The following is a 19,796-nucleotide window of genomic DNA, read 5'->3' on the forward strand; positions in this document are numbered from 1 at the left end:
GTGTGAAATGTGTACTAGTGTCAATTGTGTATAGTTCTATGTATTGATGTGGGTTTTCGTGCCACGTGTTTTGTAGTTACTCCAATAAAGTTCTGCTCTACAAATGAATAATGAATGAATAATTCCAGTTCAGCAGTCAGTCGTCGTTCTCCCTACTGTAGCTGATCAAAATGAATCTGACTATTTCGATAAATAATAAATCTTACGTTTCTCTGACTGCTTGTTTTCAAATAATCTGCTTCTTTCATTCTAAACCCACTGCCCGGCCAGTGTCTTGCAGGGATGCATTCTGGGATGTTTATTCCCATTGTCAGGGGGGTATGGATACATGTGTGTTAAAGGTTACCATTGCTCCTCCACACATGACACAAACACAACTTTCCCCCTGAGGACATTGAGTCAAAATGGGAACAACGTGGTCGTAAAACGGTTTAAATAAACTCGTTTGACCCTCCAAAGTCCACGGACACATCGATCCCGACCGGGACGACGTCATAGCCGGTAAACGTGATTCGACAACCAGAGGGCAAAGGGTTCAAGGCGCAGAACTCACCCCCGAAAGAGCGACCTAACCAAAGGACGGCGGACTCCTGGAGCCCCGCGGGGGACACTTCCTCTTTTTGGGGGGACTCTTCGGCTCCTGTCGCAACTTCCCCCCTGGGATGTGTCGAAAGGAGCGTTGAGCAATGACTGGGAGGAGTGAGCCCTGCCCCCCCCTCGCTGGGAGAACTAGTTCACTCGGATGTGTGTTCTTGTGACCCTCCCCAGCACCCAGTGGTCCCACTCAGACTAGTGCACAGCTGTGCACCGCTCCTTTTACGTGCTCATAGAGACCTCTGGTGGCGGAACTGGGAACCAATTTCACAATCAGAATATCTGCAAATAAACTGAGCAACATGAGCTAAACACCTTTAAATATGTCATTTAATGATGACTTCTATGCACTGCATTGATGATTTACTCAATCTTTATTTTGTTTAGTCAATAGAACCCCAGTGAGAATGGTACATTCAACCAAGCAAAGACATTTAGTACATTTAGAAGATCACACATTCAGGTACAGTGCACTGTCAAATCTGATGAAATCTAACAGCCATAAACCCTTTTATGAAAGTATGAATGTTCAGCTTTCAGGTATTTGTTGAACTAGTTGCTGTGGTGTTCAACTAGTCAAAAGTAATATAAACGTATAAGATGACAAGAAGTCAGAGCTCATTCACACTCCACAGGAAGTCTCATCAAACTCTTTGGTTTCGTTTGTGATGTGTTTTTGGGGGTTAAGCCATTTTAGTATGAAATGCATTTGGTCGTAAAATATAGTGGGGGAAAAGTATTCAAAAATGTCATGGAAAAAAAGTTCATTATTTAAGGTAAATAAATGTTTCATATAAAACTTCAAGAAAGATTTGGTTGAAAGATTTAACTTAAAAAAAAAGTCAAACATATTTAGTCAAAAAACGCTTTGGAAAAAAATTACGCATACAAAGTTTGACAGTCAGAGTCATCTGACCTTTTATTCCTCCTTTTTTCCTTTGCACTCTCACTCAGTTCCTCACCTCCTACTCATAAAGCTGGAAAGCACCTTGACTACATCTTCACTAGAAACTGCTCTACCACTAACCTCACTGTAACTCCACTACACATCTCTGATTACTTCTTCATCTCATACTCTCTTCCGCTCTCTCTAACTAATGACCCTCTCTGTCCTCTTGCATGGCGACGGGACAGAAAGTCCCCTCCGGCTCCGTGGCTGTCGGAACCTGTGCGTGCCGTGAGAGCCACTCTGCGAGCATCGGAAAGGAAAACAACCTAATGACCTGCATGCCTTTCAGTCTCTTCTCTCCTCTTTTTCTGCCTCAATCTCTGATGCCAAAAGCTCTTTCTACCAATCCAGAATCGAGTCCTCATTTTCTAAACCCCAAAAACTCTTTGCTATCTTCACCAACCTCCTCGAACCCCCCAGTCCTCCTCCACCCTTCTTCCAAGAGCTATTTTACTAAAAGAATAGCTGACATACGCTCCTCTTTCTCTATCCCACCACCTTCCACCTGTGTCCCACCTCCTTCCACCTCTATCGCCCTCGCTTCCCTCTTTTACTCTGTCTCCTAAATAAGTTCTTACCTTAGTAACCTCTGCCCATCCCACCACCTGCTCTCTTGACCCCATTCCATCCCATCTCTTCTTCCCTTTCTCTCCAAAACTATTTAACCATCCCTCCTCCTATCTCCATCGTAACAACTTCCTTGACCCCCACCAGTCAAGGTTTCAAGGCTTTAAGGTGGGCCATTCCACAGAGACTGCTTTCCTTGCTGGCAACTCCACACTGCTAGAGCCGCCTCTCTCTCCTCTGTCCTCATCCTTCTAGACCTTTCTGCTGCATTTGACACAGTAAACCACCAGATCCTTATCTCCTCCCTTCAGGAACTTGGTGTCACAGACTCTGCTCTCTCCTTTCTCTCGTCCTACCTTGATGGCTTGGAGAGAATCTGTGTCGTAACCATGTCCTCTTACTACTGGAGTTCCTCAGGGCTCCGTTCTGGGTCCCCTCATCTTATCTATCTACACCAACTCTCTCGGCTATGTCATTCACTCTCACATGGCTTCTACCACAGCTATGCCGATGACATGACAACTTATTCTCTCCTTCCCTCACTCGGACACTCAGGTGAAGGCACGGATCTCTGCCTGTCTGACTGACATCTCTCAGGGGATGGAACACTTTAACTTACCTTGTGCTGAGGCTTAGAGACAGCGTACCTGGGCCTTGCTCTGACCTTCTTGATGCTGAGTTTTTCCATCTTCACATCAATTCAAACCGCTCCCCTCACGCCTTCATTCAGTTTCCCACTCGACAGGAGAAGAAAAAAGTACCTGTAGTTTTGTCGTATAGGTGAACCGGAATGATAAAGCTTAAAGTAGAGCATCTGCTCAGAATGTAGGCCAGCAGACTGTGAAGAAACCCAACCTTGAAAGCATTCCTAATAGCATTAAAGCAGGGAATCAAAACGATTCGGGGGATGATTGTCATTTTGATTCAGTTCTTGAATTGTTTTGAATAAAATATTTATTGTCATTCTTCATTTATCTATTTGTCATTTATATTTGAGATCTTTTCATTTGCAGATCTTATTTTTTCATGTTTCAAACCTTTTGGCCGTGACCTTATTAAGGGGGCGTGGCATCAAGTGAGGCGAGACAAAGCGCCAACTTTCAGGTTCAATTTTATTTTTCAAATGATCAAAATTTTGTCCTGGATTTGGGCCCATCGAGGTCCAGAAAGGGACTTTCCTCCCTAGGAACACCATACACAAAGACCTTACAACCCCTCATACGCTCTACTCAAGAAACTGACTTTTGTTTACTGCCTCAATGCAACAACCAAAAGGCCGATTCATTAAAATCTTTGTGGAATTCCTATATCATCTCAACATTTTGAGACTTGCGGTTCAGTGATAAAATCATTCAACTCTCTCTCTCCATATTTGAATCAAACAGAGTTTTCGTATTGATCCTATTACATGATTAAAAAGATTATTCAAATACACTAAAAATGTACCCCTTTTAACACCTTTTATATCTTTTTACTTGGATAATTTCCATCCCTGTTATTACAAAATGATAAAAAAGTATAAAAAAGATCATTTCCACGGCAGATAGAAAGGAACTTGATCCATTGCAGCTGTGAGGTAAAAGAAAGACGGAGAAATGTGTAGTTTATGGGATGTTCCATTTATTGACAGAGTAGACAACCGGTCGATTACACTCATTGGAAACGTTTTCACACTTTGTGTTGACATGTGTCTTTTTTCCATGATTAGAATATACATTTCTGTCACACATGTTGCTCTCCTGTCTTTCACTTTTCACATTTTCTTTGCTATGGCTCAATAACTGCATGATGAATTAATTGCATTGATTTAAAATCAATTTCAGTTTGCTTACTATTCAGCAGGAGGTACTTTCTTTATGTTACACATATTTACACGTTCCGTCATACGTACAAGTTAAAGTCAGTCTCCTCTGTGTCCATTTAGCCCCGATGATCACACGTGACCTGCTGTCTCAGCAAAGCGTCCTGTGATGCTACTTGAAGGGCTTTCACATGAAGAGAAGCTTTCTAATGGCGTCCCTCTGCTGCGAGGCTCAAAGTGTCTCCGTCAACCTTCCCACTCTAGCGACGCGCTAAGGTGGCGGAGCCGACCGCTGGCCAGCTGAGAAGACTGAGCTGAGATTTGTCCCTCAAAGAGCCCACGCGCTACATTAAGATATCATTCAAACAGATTGAGCCCAGCCTCCTAGCAGCGGTGTGAACACAACCTGTAGAGCCAAAACCTTGTTTTTGTACCCAGCAGTAAATGTGGTTTACGACACCAAGCTGAAAGCAGCTCGTCTCCGGTCCAGACTCATCACAAGCTCAGCAGGGCTGTTTTTTCAGGGTACGTCCCTCTCATCCCCCTCACCGGCATGCGATACCTCATCTCCTTCCAGAACCGTGAGGAGGGGGACAGGGACGCGGCGGGGCCACCCGTCTCTTCGTCCTCGCTCGTCCTCGCGTTCGGGTTCTTCCACCAGCGCACGGCGCCCTGCTTCTTCCTCAGGTGACGCACCGACTCGGGGAAGAGAGCCAGCTGAGCCGGGGAGATCGGTTCCAGTTCCACCAGAATCACCTGAGGGAAGGAGCCGGTTAGAATCCCACTTCCTGTTCTGAGCATGTGGCCGAATAACTAAAGGCATTTGAGTTTTATCTGTCTCTCGGCCATCTGGAAATCAGTATTATTGTCATATGCAGTTTTTCTTCGTGATTTCCTTCATTCTTGCTACTGGATTCCATAATTGTCACCTTGAGAGACCTCTCCAGCAGCGCTCTGTGCATCGCCGTCACACACTCCAGCTGCTGCCTGGTGTCTGAGTAGACGTCCTCACTCTGAGAGACATTGTTGTTGTTGTTATTGCTGCCCGTGCTGCTGGCGTGTCTCTTGTCGGTGAAAGTGGCGGCGGTGTAGATCAGGAGGAGACGGCGACTGGCTTGTATGTTCTCCTCTACGGAGTCCACGACCGCTGTAGGGAGGAAAGACGAGAGCTTTGCTGGGTTCCCAGAGAAGGAGATTCCCCCCCTTTCTCCCTAAGGGTGTAGCTAATTTAAGTGAATCACATCATATATCAATAGAGAATACACCTGCAGCTGCTCCATTTCAAAAAGATAAAACAGCTTTATAGATTTCAGTTTTTGAGTGGCCTGCACTTGTTTATAGCATATTGCCGTGACCTTTTCTACCGACGCATTTGTAGGTCACTCAAGGCCTCTCCGGGCCAGTATGGAGGAGCGGAGACTGTGTCAAAAAAATGACTTGTCTCATCTTTTATTTTTATTATTATTATTATTGCGGGCTCCCCCCTAAAAAGAGAAAAGTCTGAAATATAACAAATTCTACTAGCTCCTTCCTCAAAGTTTTAAACCTAGAGGAAACAGTAATGTCTAGTGTGTGTCTGGAGATATTCAGGCGGGGTATCCTCTCATAACCACGAGTCTGGCATCGTGTGAAGGCCAGTATGCTACAAAGCAGGCCGCGACCCGTAGTGGACTTACCGGCCCCGGGCATGCAGTCCCGGCCCGCGATGAAGAGTTTGTATCCGCAGGCCATCTCCAGCACTTGGGGCAGCGTGCAGAGGGCAAAGGCCTCCACCTGTTTGCTGAATCCGAGGGCGCAGTGCTGAGGGTACGCCACGTAGGCATCGTACGACTTCCCATCACAATCTGATGCAGGTTGAACAGAGTAAGAAGAGCTCTTTGAGGATATTTTTGGGCGGGTTCAGTCTGCACGGTGCAAGGACCGAACTCTTTTTTTTAATGATTTTTCTAACTCTGATTGTGTCACTCTGCACAAAATACATGTTTGAGTATGTTTCCACAGCGGAGCAGTACTTTCATACATGGGTACAAATCAAGGCCACAGAGAGCGAAAGCTGCTTCGGGTTGAGAGGGTTGACGTCAGATTTCGAGGTTTTGATGCTGTTCCAATGTGAGCAAACAGTCGTGCATGTCGAAAGGTTTCTCTGTCGCACCAACGAGCAGCAGAAGGCATTTCACCAGCGCTGTGGTGGGTTAGTTTCCTTTTGTCTGCGCTTGCTGTTGACACATGTGGTTGTGTGGGGGCGGATCTTAGGTGATGTGTGTGTCTCAGCATAATTATTTTTTTATTTCAGTAAGCCTGTACTTGGTGATGAAAAAATGCTTAGTTTAGTGTTACCTGTGTTTGTGTAGAGGATTGGAAAGGTTCTCCTGAACCACAGCACGATGTCCAGCTTAAAAACGTAGTAGGTGACAATGCTGACAATGAAGAGCACCATCACTCCACCCAGCGCCGATCCAATGGGGACTATTATGTTGGGATCTGTCACATCACACAATCAGAAATCCCTGCATCTTTAGGCTGAACTGGGATGCACAGTCGATACATCTCTGCATTTATTAAGGTGTACTGTTGTCTTGCTGTTATTTCAAGAACCCGCTCTAAATGGCGCCAACTAGTGTTAAAACTAAAGATGTTTTACAGACATCAGAAAACTACTGTTTTTTGAAAGAGTGATGGCCGATTGACCTTTGTCCACCGCTTTGCTAAGTAAAGTGGTCACAGGCTTTATTGAGGAGGAAACTAAATGACACAGAGGGATGCTTGTGTGATTCCTGCCTCATGAGCATTCTCAACTTTTACCTGCTGGTAGCAGAGTGAAATAGCTCGTGGCAATGCCCCTGGAACTTTGTACAACACAGGTGTAGTTGATGTTGAAGTCCTCCTCCATCAGCTTGGGGATCATCAGCATCCGCTCCAACCACACCCCGGTAATGGGCCTCTCCTGGTTCCACGTCCTGGTGAGGACCGAAGGACCGAGATACATTAGTTTTTATACCGTTTACCTCGATTGTGTAATCGAACAACTACATCTGTTGTTATCTCTGCACCTGTGGAAGTAAAGTCTTGGTTGAGGTGAAGGTGGAGGCAAGACTGCTCACCGTTTTTTGCAGATGTAGATCCGGTCAATGCTGGTTTTGAAAATATATGAAAAGTCGCCTTTCCTCCAAAAAACGTCAACATCGGGCTTCCCGACACACGGCACAAACACCAGGCACCGCTTGCTGAAATTGGAGCCTGACCACAAAACCATCCAACAATCACACAAAACCATAATCGTTCCCACCCAAACCTAATTGTATCTCAAGTCTAATCAAGGAGCTTTGCTTTGGTTTATAATTAGTGGAGAATGTATTTAGAAGCCACAGAGCCTCAGATTAATCATCTAATTCACATAGGTCAAACTAACCCCAACCCCGCCGTTGGAGTGTGGACGACTTTGCCGTACCGTTAACCGGTTGGATCGTCTAAGACAATCGTCTCGTCAGTGCGAATGTCGGCTCCTATTTTGGTTAATTGCCCTAAAAGACAGGCGGGGGCAGCCACTCACCAAACGGGGCCTTGATGATCTCATTGGTGGGTTCGTGGACTTGTGGAGGCATAGAGTACTTTTCTGAAAAGACAAGACATACAGCTGCTGAGCTTGTGCTGCCGGTGTCAGAAGGAAACAAAAGAGCCTCTCTGTTTACCTGAGACCAGCGCCTCGATGGTCTCTGACACGGATCGCTCCATGCCGCCGAGGGTGAATCTCAGCGTACAGGTGTAGTTTTGGTTGTTGTTGCGTTCCACTCCGTCGATCTTTAGTCTGGCTGTGTCCAGGTAGGTGTACCTGTCTGTCCTGTCCATTATGCGCTCACATCCCTAGAGAGGGAGAGGCAACAAGGAGGCCAGATCTTCACGCATGTGAAAACCCAATGGTGGGCAGTTGAGTGGTGAACGCAACTTGAACTCACTCGGTACCACGTGACGTGGGAGGAGACGTTGTAACTGTCCAGTTTGCTGATGTAGTCCTTCAGAGGGCAGCTCAGGATATTCGTCACCTTGTTGGTCAGCTTTTGGAGTGCTTTCCTCGGCCGGCCGCATTCCCTGGTTACTGGCGGATCCACCTCCAGCTTGGTGGCCTGCCTGAAGCACCTCGACAGGGTTCTGTTGAGGATGGAGAAGACAGTTAGTGGCAGCAGGTCTTTTCCCCTCGGAAGAAGGTAAACACAGAGACCCTGCTAGTAGACTGGACACACTAACGTACCTCACTATGCTCACATAGTCCCCCGAGTCCTCTATCTTCAGGTCCAGGAACCACAGAGTCGCCCCGCTCACCAGGACGTGGCCGCTCTGGTTGCTCATCTCTCGGCCCCCCGGGTCGTACCAGCTGATGTTGTAAGGGACGCTGGTGAAGTTGAAGACTTCTGGAGACACCAAGGTGCTGTTCAGCATGGCCGCATCCCCGGGGACCGAGAAGACCCTCTCGAACTGGAGGTCGTAGTTTTTGCAGTTCTCTAAAACACAACCAAACCGCTCATTTAAAAATGATTCCACTTTATTTGTGATGCCTAAAGTGTGTCAAGCCTTTTTTAAATTGGTAACAGGCAGCTGCAGAGGGAGTACTGACATGGAGCTGGTCCTTACGTTTGAATTAATGAAAAGAATTGTGCCGATTTAACTTTCTAAAATAACTTACAGAAAAAGGCCCTGCAGCTTTGAGTCTTCTGCTTCCTGTTGATGTACATTTTTTCTTTCTGATATATTCATATTAATTGGTAATGTCCCATTTTACCTGCACCTTTTAGCACAGTCCCTGCAGATACAATAGTGGCCACATGTGGCGGTTAAGCACTTCTGTTAAGACCGCAGGAAATACTAAAAGAAGTATATCAAAGCGGTAGTTTCTGCCTCACCGCGTTCGAATACCGCACAAATCCTGGAGAGGCCGAGCAGAAACAGAAGGCTTCGGAGTGATGATGGCTGAGTCATGGCTGAAAAACACACATTACAGAGATAAACACACAAGGAGCCGCCTGGAAGTGCTCCTGGAGGCGATTGACCGGAAGATTCCAGTCACACCAAGAAGTCACAGTAAGCCGGGAGCCAGAAGGAGAAACGGCATTCTTGAAGGCCGCTTCATGCAAGCCAACATTCCTCCTCAGACGGACAATTTTCTGAACAGTTCCTCGGGTATCCTCTGACTTCTTTTAGTACGCCACCACTACGCCCTTTTCCTCCTTCAGTCATGTCAATAACATATGAGATGCTCTTGTGGGGCATCTACCAATTTCAGCACATTATATCTGCTGAGTTTTGATATAAAACGTACACGTCGGTTTCATGACATCTCATTGCTTAAGATTCGTGAACCACACGCACATGTTGTGTGGTCACAGATCAGCTTCCTTATAGGGCTGCAACAACTATTAAAAGTCTTGGCAACGAATTTCATTATCGATTCGTTGTTTCATGTGGAGCACAAATAAATATATAAATAAAAGAGGCGAGCCAACGCAGAGGAAAGAGCACCGAGCAGTGCCAGCAGTTGTTGTGAGTCACATGACGCAGGCAAAGACGTCTGTTCGAGTGAACTCGTCCAAGGTGTGCGAGCATTTCACATTGAATAAACAAAAAAATGTGAGTCAATGGCAAAATATGCAAAGTCAACGTAACGTGCCACGAGAGCACCACGTTGTCCCATTTGGTGGGTTGTACGGTAGTTGATGATATGCCTGTAAAGGGAGACACAGGGTTTTCCATTAAACTAAGAAGCCTCTAATGCATTTATTTACAAATGCCGTTAAATTCATTTGATAGCACTTGGTTATTTTTTAGCTGTAAACATTTACTTAACGTGCACTACAAGGATGGTAATAATTTAATAAATAAGCTTGAAATGAACACGTGTGTTTGTGACTGTAGTATAATTTAGTAGGGTTCTGATGTTAAAACATATCCTGTTCAATTTTCTTATTTGTATTATTTTTTCAATGTGAATTTGCGGTTATAGTTTAGAATAAAGGGTTGGAAATTAAAGCTTTTTAATGCTATTTTTTTCCCGATTCATTGACTAATCAAAAAAATAATTTACCGATTAATTGATTTTCAAAATGTTTGTTAGTTGCAGCTAGGGCTGCTAACGAATATTGTATATTTGAATATATATTCCATATATATATATATATATATATATATATATATATATATATATATATATATATATATATATACATATATTCAACATATTTACATTCAACCGTAAAAAACACAACAGCTGCAGCATCGTCTGCTTTGCGAGGGGGTATAAACTTAAATTAAGGTTAATAGTGTTTGTTTAAATTCTGCCATATTTGGGACAAGAATCGCAACCTTAAATTGCATGCACAAAACTCGTGATCAGCACACGGCATTTTTTTACTGTGGTAAATTTAAACCACTATGCATGGAGAGAGAGAGAGGTCTGCAATAGTAATACCAATAAAACCAAATTAAGAACGATCTTCATCAGATAGCAGCTGATTCCGTCTCCACCCACATGCACCATACTGGGACTCATCTCCACACAGTGCATTTTGGTGCCAATCCTACACACTTCACAGAGCCATTGTTACTATGTGATATGTTTGATACCCCTGGTGTACATACATGAACACATATTGGCTTGTCGCCTACTTGCTTCGTGGTTGTTGTGCCGTTAGGAGCTTTCTGAGAACGGAAGACCTCTTAGAACCCAGCAGCCACAGAGCGTTTGAAAGCAGCCTGTGCTCTCAGGCCTCGCTGCAGACATGAGACTGAAACTAGCTGCAGTGAGCGGGTGGGGGGCGGAGTGCTGTGGTTTCTCTCCTTTTCTCACTCGCAGCTGAAAACAGTGAGAAGCTGCTGCTCCGTGTCTCCCTTTTGGAGAAAGCTGCTGTATTCTTTTTTCCTCTGAGTGAACCGGGCTGAAGCTTCTGGGTGATGTGAATCTAGCGTTAGGTGTTGGAGCAGAGGCTCTGCAGGGGGTGCTGTGTCTGACATGTGGTCCGTGGTCCCAGTTGTGTAACATCTGTTTGCGGCACAGCGGAGGCCAAGGTTCAGCCGGAGACCAGGACGAGCACACCTCATGTCCTCAGGGTCCTTTTCTCCCTCTCATTTAAAAGATTCTATTTAATCTAACTATGTTTATCGAACATGGTTGCTGCCCAGTATGGAACCTTCAGTTCAACGAGTAACAAGGTTATTCATAATTCACTATTTGCAGTAAATGTGGGCCATTTTATTCTTTTTTGGAAATAATCGATTTATTGTTTTGTTGTGTGACTTTGTTTGTCCCTGTGGACTCTGGGACGATCTGAGACCTGACGTGAGACAAAGCCCCCGCCCCCATCCTTCATGAATCAGGATCCAGATGAAGTCTTGGAGAGACGGAGAATCGCTGAGTAAAGCAACAAATAAAAAGAGGAATTGATCCCAGAGTGCTGGAATAGAAACCCACATGGGAATCAGTCAGGTCACAACCAGTACGGTTCCAGCTCTGTAGAACCCCAACGGGCCCCGGGGCCTCGGGGTCTGTCCCTGAGGTAGTTCATTCGGAGCCGCGTGTACAGTGCATAGTGGGAAATGTTGTGCTCAGAGAGGTCCAGTTGGGGGCTGTTTGGGCTCTGAAACGTTGCCGTGGGTTACCGTCTCCCAGCGTTGTTTCACGCCGAGGACGCCCACCCCCTTGGAGGCCCCCACGTTTATCACTCAGGAACAACCTGGTTTATTCCCCTCAGCTACAGTACATTAGATCAGGTGCACTACCAACGTGCATTACCAACGTTGAGGCATTTGTGAATGAGATGGAAAAGACTTCAAAGGAACTCACACAGTAAATAGATATTCGAATAAATGTTCCACACACACTGATAATGTGAAGTATCTTCTTTTTCACAAATGATGGATTTGGCTCAGTAGAATCTATCAACTGCTTCTTTAAGCTTTGTTTAGTGGAGGCAGCAGTGCGTGCGTGTTCTTTTGTGGTCACGGTTACGATATCCAGTTAGTGGGCTGAGCGTTTCCCAGAGATCGATCAGATATTTGTTGTTAGTATCATAGTAATAAGATTACAGTAAGAAAAAAGAACAGAAGACTTACCTCACAGAGGCACCGGATCGACGCTCTGGAGGAAGGACGAGGGACACAGTGGAGCTACCGGAGGAAACTCGCCCCCCTCTGAGTGTGGAGTCCCACCTCCAGGGGGAGGAGAGACACCCCTGAAGGAGACAGTGGATTTACAGGCAGAATGACACCTTTCTGTAAATATAGAAGTATGAAAATCAGGGTTTTGTTAGACTTTGGTGGGCCTCAAACCCACAAAAGGGGTGTTTGGGGGGGTTATGCACTTAGAAGTTAACTGCATCAATAACGAAGCAGAAACAATAGGCTAGATAATAGATAAAATATGCAACAAAGAATGGGAATTCATTTTGAAATGTTTTAGCAACTTTAAAATCTACATTTGAGTGAATGTTTTTTCAGCCAAATCAAATCAGTTTACAAGTTATTCAAACTTTAGTTTCTCTGTAACACAATCAAGAAAATAAGCCTTTTTCTCAGGTTACAACAGAGAATTTGTTCTTTTCATATTCTTAATTCTAGAAAAAATATATCAATTTTTTTGTGTGAATAATAAAGGACTCCCCTCCATATGTCCTTTACAAAATATTTTGAAGTCAAAGATTGAAATGCCATAACTCTAAATTAATCTCCAGACATCAGATACAGTTAAAGGTGTTATTACGATGTTAAAGGTTGTATAGCGGCTTTCCTTCGTTGTCATTCATTTCTAAGCCGCTATTGAGCTGCAAGCACATTGAATTCCTTTTCTTGACGCCAATGACAGCAGATCTTACGTTTGTTTTGTTTGGAGTTTATTTACGCATTAAAAACGTTGACTAAATACACAAAATAAAACATTCCGTCACACGGTAGAAAAACTGTGCAAAAGTGCCTAATGAGCGCATCTTGGGAATCACCTGTTGGAAACATGACGTCAATATAAGCAGGAAAATAAAGGGGGCGTCACGCCAACATATATCCAATATAATACGTCCTCAACATAAGAACTCACACCCGAAAGAGCGACGTAATCAAAGGGCGGCGGCACCCAGTGGTCCCACTCAGACCAGTGCACAGCTGTGCACCGCTCCTTCTACGCGCTCATAGAGACCTCTGGTGGCGGAACTGGGAACCAATTTCACAATCAGAATATCTGCAAATAAACTGAGCAACATGAGCTAAACACCTTTAAGTATGTCACTTAATGATGACTTCTATGCACTGAATTGATGATTTACTCAATCTTTATTTTGTTTAGCCAATAGAACCCCAGTGAGAATGGTACATTCAACCAAGCAAAGACATTTAGTACATTTAGAAGATCACACATTCAGGTACAGTGTCAAATCTGATGAAAACTAACAGCCATAAACCCTTTTATGAAAGTATGAATGTTCAGATTTCGGTATTTTTTTAACTAGTTGCCGTGGTGTTCAACTGGTCGAAAGAAATATAAACGTACAAGATGTATGACAAGAAGTCAGAGCTCATTCACACTCCACAGGAAGTCTCATCAAATGCTTTGGTTTTGTTTCGGGGCTGAAGGTCCAACCTACAACAGTACAGCCGGTGAGGGGGTGGTGCTGACAGTACGCCAAAGTTGGCAGTGCCCTCCCCCATCGGCGACAGGTGAACAACAAAACTAGAACAATGAGCAACTTGACAATGTGACCAAACCCTTCGTTGTGAGGTCTCGAATGAACGCAGTGATTTAATGTCTGTGCAGATAGCAGACGAAAGCAGGGCACCCGGTGGGTGCTAATGGGTGAAAAACCCCTACCCTCACCCGGTGGGTGCTACCTTGATGTCCTTGAATGTAAAACTTGCACCTCAGTTACTGCAGATCCTTTGAATTACCCCCATCAGTAAACTAGTCTCCTTCAGCTCAATCTCCAGCAGGGACCAGTCCACCTTGGACAGACCCAGATCCTCCAGGAGAGACCAGTCCACCAGGGACAGACCCAGATCCTCCAGTAGAGACCAGTCCACTTTGGACGGACCCAGATCCTACAGTGCTGCCTCCTGCACGTTGGACGTTGGAGGGCTCGTTGAATGGATGTATGGCGGCATAGAGCTGTGTCCCTCCAGAATGCATGCAGTCCCCTCAGATATTCGTCTGAGGGAGGGACGGAAAACGTAGAAGAAGGCACTTGCCAGCAGGGACTCTGGCGGCTGCGTGTCCAACTGCAGGCGTGCCAGCGTCGTGTGGATGACAGACCCCATGCAGCCATTGACTGCTCCTTCCGACACACTCTGCGCTGGTTGTTAGCGTCCAACCAGTGAGCTTGAGTGGGAGCACTCTGCTATTGTGGAGCCCGGCCGCAGTGTTTACCAGTGTTTACCAAACAACTGAATTTAATCTGTATTATATGGGGGGGGGAACGCCCCAGCTGTAAATGCCACAATACAGATAAACCTAGTTTAGTTTATGACCTAGCCAACTAATAACGCATCAGTCAGTCTTAGGCTAGAACATCTTGCTAACTGTGAAAGGTTTGCTCAAACAATGTGGCCCTGTAATTGTTATGACAATAACATTATGATCTAACCAACGTTAAGTTAACATCCTCCAGTTAGCTGATGGCGCTAACGCGAGACAGAATATAATACAGTGTGAAGCACTGCCTCTGGCGGTCACTAAGGATGAAATAGAACTGAAATTGATGTGAATAATCATTATCGAACAAATTTTCATTTATAGTCCGTCTCCTGAGAGTATGCAGGGTCTGGAAATGTGGAAATGCACCAAATAAATAGCAACAATACATACAATAAAATAAATTAAAGCGCCATGGCAACAGCACACGTTTGATTAATCGACAGACAAACCAAAGTCGAATTAAGATGTGGGGTGAGAGAGAGTTATTTTATATTCATCTAGCTAAAAACGAGGACATTTTATTGTTATTATATATTATTATATTTGAATACATCTTTGTATATTTAATTGTATTTATTGTTTTTTTCTTTTTACATACCCTTAAAATGTAACTTTAAAATGCTTCTCACAACTGCAATTAGGAAAGGATGCTTTTCTTGCGCTCTCTAAACATGCACTATTATTATAATAAGTCCCTGTCCCTGTTTGAGAGAGAAGGGGCGGAGAATAGAGAGAGAGAGGGAGGGAGAGAAAGAGAGCGGGACAGAGAGAGAGAGAGAGACAGAGGGAAAGAAAGAGAGAGAGAGGGAGAGAGAGAGAGAGGCAGAGAGAGAGAGGGAGAGAAGGAGAGAGGCAGAGAGAGAGAGGCAGAGAGAGAGAGAGAGAGAGAGGGAGGGAGGGAGAGTTAGCCTTGAGCAGCCAGGGTCGGCAGTCGGTCGGTATGTAGCGGCGGCGGAGCGACTGCTCGGGATTTACAAAGACGGGAGGACAAAACGCTCCTTGGACATAAAATACATCACCGGCGGGAATTAAAGGACAGGACAAAGCAGATGACACGCGCACCGCGCGCCTGAAGGACACCGACTGAACACGCCGTTATCTCGCTGATTTTTTTTACCGTTTTTCCACTAAAAATGGCGAACGAGTCGCCGGCCAAAAGTCTGGTGGATATAGACCTGGCATCCCTGCGGGTGAGTCTCTGTGTGTTTCTGTTTGTTGTTTTTAACACGGAGGAAATAAATAGTAATGGAACACTGAGCTGTTGTTGTTGACACAAACCCCGCGGTGCCCTTTTCTTTGTCTAATATCCAAGAGGCCGACCAACCGGGCGCTGCCGGCTGTCACATCGAACGAACCCGACCAGAACGATACAATCAGTTCATATACTCGTTGTGTGCTGTTTTTAAATCGATATTCATTGCCTGGTTTTATTTTGTGTTTTGTTGAACACAGGATCCTGCTGGGATATTCGAGTTGGTGGAAGTGGTCGGAAATGGAACCTATGGACAAGTCTACAAGGTTGGTGTGATCCTCCTGTATGTGTGTGTGTGTGTGTGTGGCGGGCGGGCGGAAACTGGAGCATAAACATGCATTTATGTACCCCCCCCCCCCCCCCCCCGTGGGGCCCATGCGGTCTGGACTGGATTATCTCTGATGGCCTTCCCATCCATTCATTATATCCTCTCTTTGCATCTTTTTTGGTCCCATTGACATCCCTCGTCTTCCTCCTCCTCTTCCTCATCCACACCCCACTGACGGATCCGTGCTCGCGGTGCAGCGGTGCCGTTTTGCGCCATCGGATGGGCGATGTTTCTTTGCGCATTTGTGCACACGCACACACGCACACGCACAGTCCACATTGCCTTGCAGGCCTCTGTGCTGCATTAATGGTGAAACAGTGGTAAAAGGCCTCGGATGGAGACCCGGCGCTCGTGCTCCTCCCGTCTGAGATCCCCAGGAGCTCCTTCCTAGAAGGTGCAGGAGTTGTTGTTGTCCTCCAGACCTGGTTGATGCTTGTGCGTGTTTTGTTTTAAATGTTGCTTGTAGAAGTCCAGTGATTTTCCTCAACTGGAGGTTTATTGAAAGGACATATTTCTATGGGGGTTTCTTGCACAAATGCAATCTGTATTTGTCTGTAGCTCAGTTACTTTCAAACAAGGCAGAGAAAAATAAATGAAGTCTTGACATTTAACTCAAGGTACTGATTAGCTGTCTCTTTGTGGCTCTTAACTAGAGTATGGTGAATTATAACGTTATTACAATGTATTAAACATCCTCTTGTAAAATACAGTTTTTACTGATAAACTTGAATCCAGTTGTTGTGAAGGGAGACATTTTCACAGCAGCATTAAGTAAATATTCTTTTTTAAGGGTAAATTGATTTGGGAACATTCATATGTTCGTATTACGGACTTTGTTGGCGACGTTGTTAGCTTGTACCGCTAACCAGCCCAACCTGCGGTGTCCATGGGGGTAAAGAGGGATTCTGCCCCTGGGATGGTGTGACCAAGGGGATCTATACCCAACACCGTTACAAACATATTCATACCGAATGAAACGTGGCCAAAGCAACTTCTCGACTTCTCAGTTCTGAGTGAACGTTTAGCCAAAGAAGGGGACGAGCGTTTGTGGAAGGCTCGGATGCACCGATGGACCTCAGCGTTTGGGGTTTGGGTCCTACAGTGAATTCAGTGAATCAACACCGAAAGAACCGAGTTCTCCTCCTCACCTGTCTGACCTGTGTGTGCGTGTGTGTGTGTGTGTGTGTGCGTGTGTGTGTGGTCCTCTGCGCTCGGCGAATAGCTTCACAGAGACAGGCTCGTTGCAGCTGTGCGCAGCAACAACAGCTGTTGGGAAGGATGAACGTGAGATGAGGAAGAGGAGGTCGTAGACAAAAGAGGAAGTAGAAAGCCTTTAAATCATCGACATGGTACAATAAACTGTACGTACTTGTGGGGACAATAAGACAGACTTGTCATTCAATAGCGGAGAGCTGCAATAAACAATTCTTTTTTTAGATTTATTGTTGATGAAATGTCAGAAATAAGTGCAAAATGTGTGAGACAACGTCTCAAAAAGCAGGAAATCTCCATATTTAAAGCTTTCTGAGAACAATGACAGTAAGCGCAGCTTGTTTTCTGTTGTCTGCTATATGACAGCTTTCATATGCTGTGATCGTGGATTCATCAGTTTGACTTGGAGCAGCAGCACAGGAGAGTTTCAATGGATCTTAAAGTCTTTCTTCTATTGGCCCAATTCTCCTCTAAAAAAGTGAGAGAAAGGTCATTTCCATTAAACAGTGGGGCGGGGGGGCGACACATTAAACTGCAGCTAAACTAGTGTTTTCAGCCTCGTGGGGCCAGGAATCCCCCCCCGCCCCCCCTGAGGAAATGGTTTCTCAAACCACAGCTGTGATTGTTTGAGCCAACTTGTTCCCGTGTGTCTGATGGTCGGATTGGAGTCAGAAGTCCCGCTAGGAGCTTTCTCCTCAACATCTGGGGCTGAAGTCACACAGATGTTCTGTCAGTGAGTGGCCCTGATGCTCTGTTAAGTAACACGTATTGATCCCCCACAGCTACTGGAACAGCCTGCAGTCACATTTAAATTGCTCTTATTATTTTACCAATATAATGGTAAAATAGCCACAGCTGTCAGAAGGGGTGGGCTCATGCCCCCCCGGCTCTCCCACCTTCCGGCTATTCACACTGGAATGTTGGTCGGGTCGCCTGCGACCTTTTCCGCAGCACAGGAAGTAAAGCTGCAGCTTTTCTCTCCCTCTCTCTTTGCAGTTAGCGTTAGCCGCGCGACCTTTCCATGGCGGAAGCTCCGGTGCTGATAGCAGCGACGGGAACTTGCCGGTGTCACGATTTGGAGAAGTCGCGCTGCCTTTGTTGTTCTCGAGCTTGAAGAAGGGATGCTGAGCGTTTCAGGGTGAAAGGTCAGCGCAGAGCCTCACTGCAAGAAGGTCCTGGGTTCAAATCCCCCAGCACCTTCCTCTGTGGAGTATGTTCTCCCTTCGTGGGTTCTCTAGCTTCCTCCAGTGTGTGTGTCCTGTGAGTGACAGTGGACCAGTCCAGGGTCCAGTCCAGGTTGGTCTCGTCCCTCCCCCGATGCTAGCTGGGATCGACCCTCTAAGGATGAGGTAAAGAAGAGAACATCTAGAGGGTCTGCAGTCTATGTCTGGTTGTTTTCAGCACTCAGAAGATGAAACACACCGCTCATCTTTATTGGATAATTGAGAATCCTATTCATGGATGTTTAGTGCTTCCTCGGGTTTACAACTTCAAGGGAGTCTTTTCACTCGCGTCACCCGTAGCAACCAGCAGATACGCCGATAAGCGATGAGGCGCTATGAGAAGGTCATTCTAAAACAATTTTCAGTTTGACACACAAGAGGCGTTCGTCACGCTGCTGCTAATGAGTCCGTTAGCTTCCAGTGGCTAAGCTACGGCTAGGCTACGCCTTCAAATAGGACCTCAGGCCGTATCTGGGTCATGTTCTTTGATGCTGTGGACGGATGCAGAGACTCTGCTACTGACGATGATGATTTGCTTTTGTTTCACATTGGCACCATAAGAAATCCCAGTTCAAAGGAATACTTCACCCATAAAAGGACCGTCTGTACGTGAAACATTTAGCCAGAGTTGACATTTGAAGTAAATGAATTAGTGAGTTTACTGCTGGGTCCGATCATCTCTCCTGAACATTCCACACTGAGGTTTGAGGAGCAGAAGGTTCAGGAGGCTCTCAGAGAAGAAAAGAGGAAACAGAGACATGAGAAACAGAGGCACATGAGTCACTGGGAAAAGAGTAAAAATATATGAAAGATAACGAGTGACTGCTAAGATTCTCGTGTTTTTTTCTGTGACGTCGGTGATTCATCCGTCCCGAGGACTGACCCTCTTGTCTCATGTCTTTGTTATTTTAAACCCATTATAACACACTGTTGTTGGACTTTCCTTGTCGTCACATCATATTTATGTTCAAAATTAGTTTAGTTTTAGCCTCTTAGACCTTTAATTATATCACATTGTAACGATGACCCTCAACTCAGAACTTGAAAAATTCCATTTGTCATAGAACAAATTAATTTGGCGTCTGAAAGAGCCTTTAAATCTTCAGGTCTCTTGTGGATCCGAGCGGCTGGAAGCAGAAGCCCGGCTGGACTCTGGGCCCGAAGAGGCCGTTGTGCGACAGCGATTTGTAGTTTGTGAGGTTCGCTGTGTCTCCTGTCCTGGACAGACGGCCCTTTGTGCTGCGCTTCGTTTTGGAAAGCTTTCGTTTTTTTTACTGCAGCTTTGTGTCAACGCACCGTTAAGCGTTGGCTTCACAGCGTTTCTTCACAGACAGAGATGGTTGTTTTAGTGTTGGTTTTGCTGGATATTCCCTGTGTGGTAAATTAATCATACTTCAAAAACTGCTGACGAGCCACAAAACTGTAAATA

At 45.4% G+C, this 19,796-nt stretch overlaps 2 protein-coding genes across 6 annotated transcripts in view; one reads left to right on the forward strand and one right to left on the reverse strand.

The window, feature by feature from the left end:
- Positions 1–3,713: 3,713 nt before the first annotated feature.
- Positions 3,714–9,059, reverse strand: LOC119229305 (interleukin-1 receptor type 1-like). The gene is made up of 11 exons (XM_037489572.2): positions 8,807–9,059; positions 8,158–8,407; positions 7,865–8,057; positions 7,601–7,772; positions 7,462–7,524; positions 7,013–7,148; positions 6,714–6,868; positions 6,249–6,392; positions 5,588–5,755; positions 4,841–5,058; positions 3,714–4,667 (listed from the first exon to the last, which is right to left on the reverse strand). The coding sequence occupies exons 1-11, from the start codon at positions 8,880–8,882 to the stop codon at positions 4,407–4,409; spliced, it is 1,836 nt and encodes a 611-aa protein (XP_037345469.2). The 5' UTR covers positions 8,883–9,059; the 3' UTR covers positions 3,714–4,406.
- Positions 9,060–15,080: 6,021 nt separating this feature from the next.
- map4k4 (mitogen-activated protein kinase kinase kinase kinase 4) overlaps positions 15,081–19,796 on the forward strand; it is a 34,642-nt gene continuing 29,926 nt past the window's right edge. For 2 of the 5 annotated variants that reach the window (XM_062564827.1, XM_037488271.2), the window contains exons 1-2: positions 15,083–15,542; positions 15,805–15,870. In XM_062564827.1, the coding sequence (XP_062420811.1) occupies positions 15,486–15,542; positions 15,805–15,870 (123 nt within the window). In that variant the 5' untranslated portion in view covers positions 15,083–15,485. Of the gene's footprint in view, positions 15,543–15,804; positions 15,871–19,796 lie in introns of all 5 variants that reach the window. The other 3 variants (XM_062564825.1, XM_062564826.1, XM_037488273.2) reach the window with 3 other exon arrangements.

Source organism: Pungitius pungitius, chromosome 10 (assembly GCF_949316345.1).
Source record: "Pungitius pungitius chromosome 10, fPunPun2.1, whole genome shotgun sequence".
NCBI lineage: Eukaryota > Metazoa > Chordata > Actinopteri > Perciformes > Gasterosteidae > Pungitius > Pungitius pungitius.

Coding starts and splice junctions, on each gene's coding strand:
- LOC119229305 (XM_037489572.2), bottom strand. CDS start 8,882: ATGACTCAGCCATCATCACTCCGAAGCCTTCTGTTTCTGCTCGGCCTC. Junction 7,773..7,864: donor CCCACGTCACGTGGTACCGA/GTGAGTTCAAGT, acceptor CTCCCTCTCTAG/GGATGTGAGCGCATAATGGA. Junction 6,869..7,012: donor ATCTACATCTGCAAAAAACG/GTGAGCAGTCTT, acceptor GGTCCTCACCAG/GACGTGGAACCAGGAGAGGC.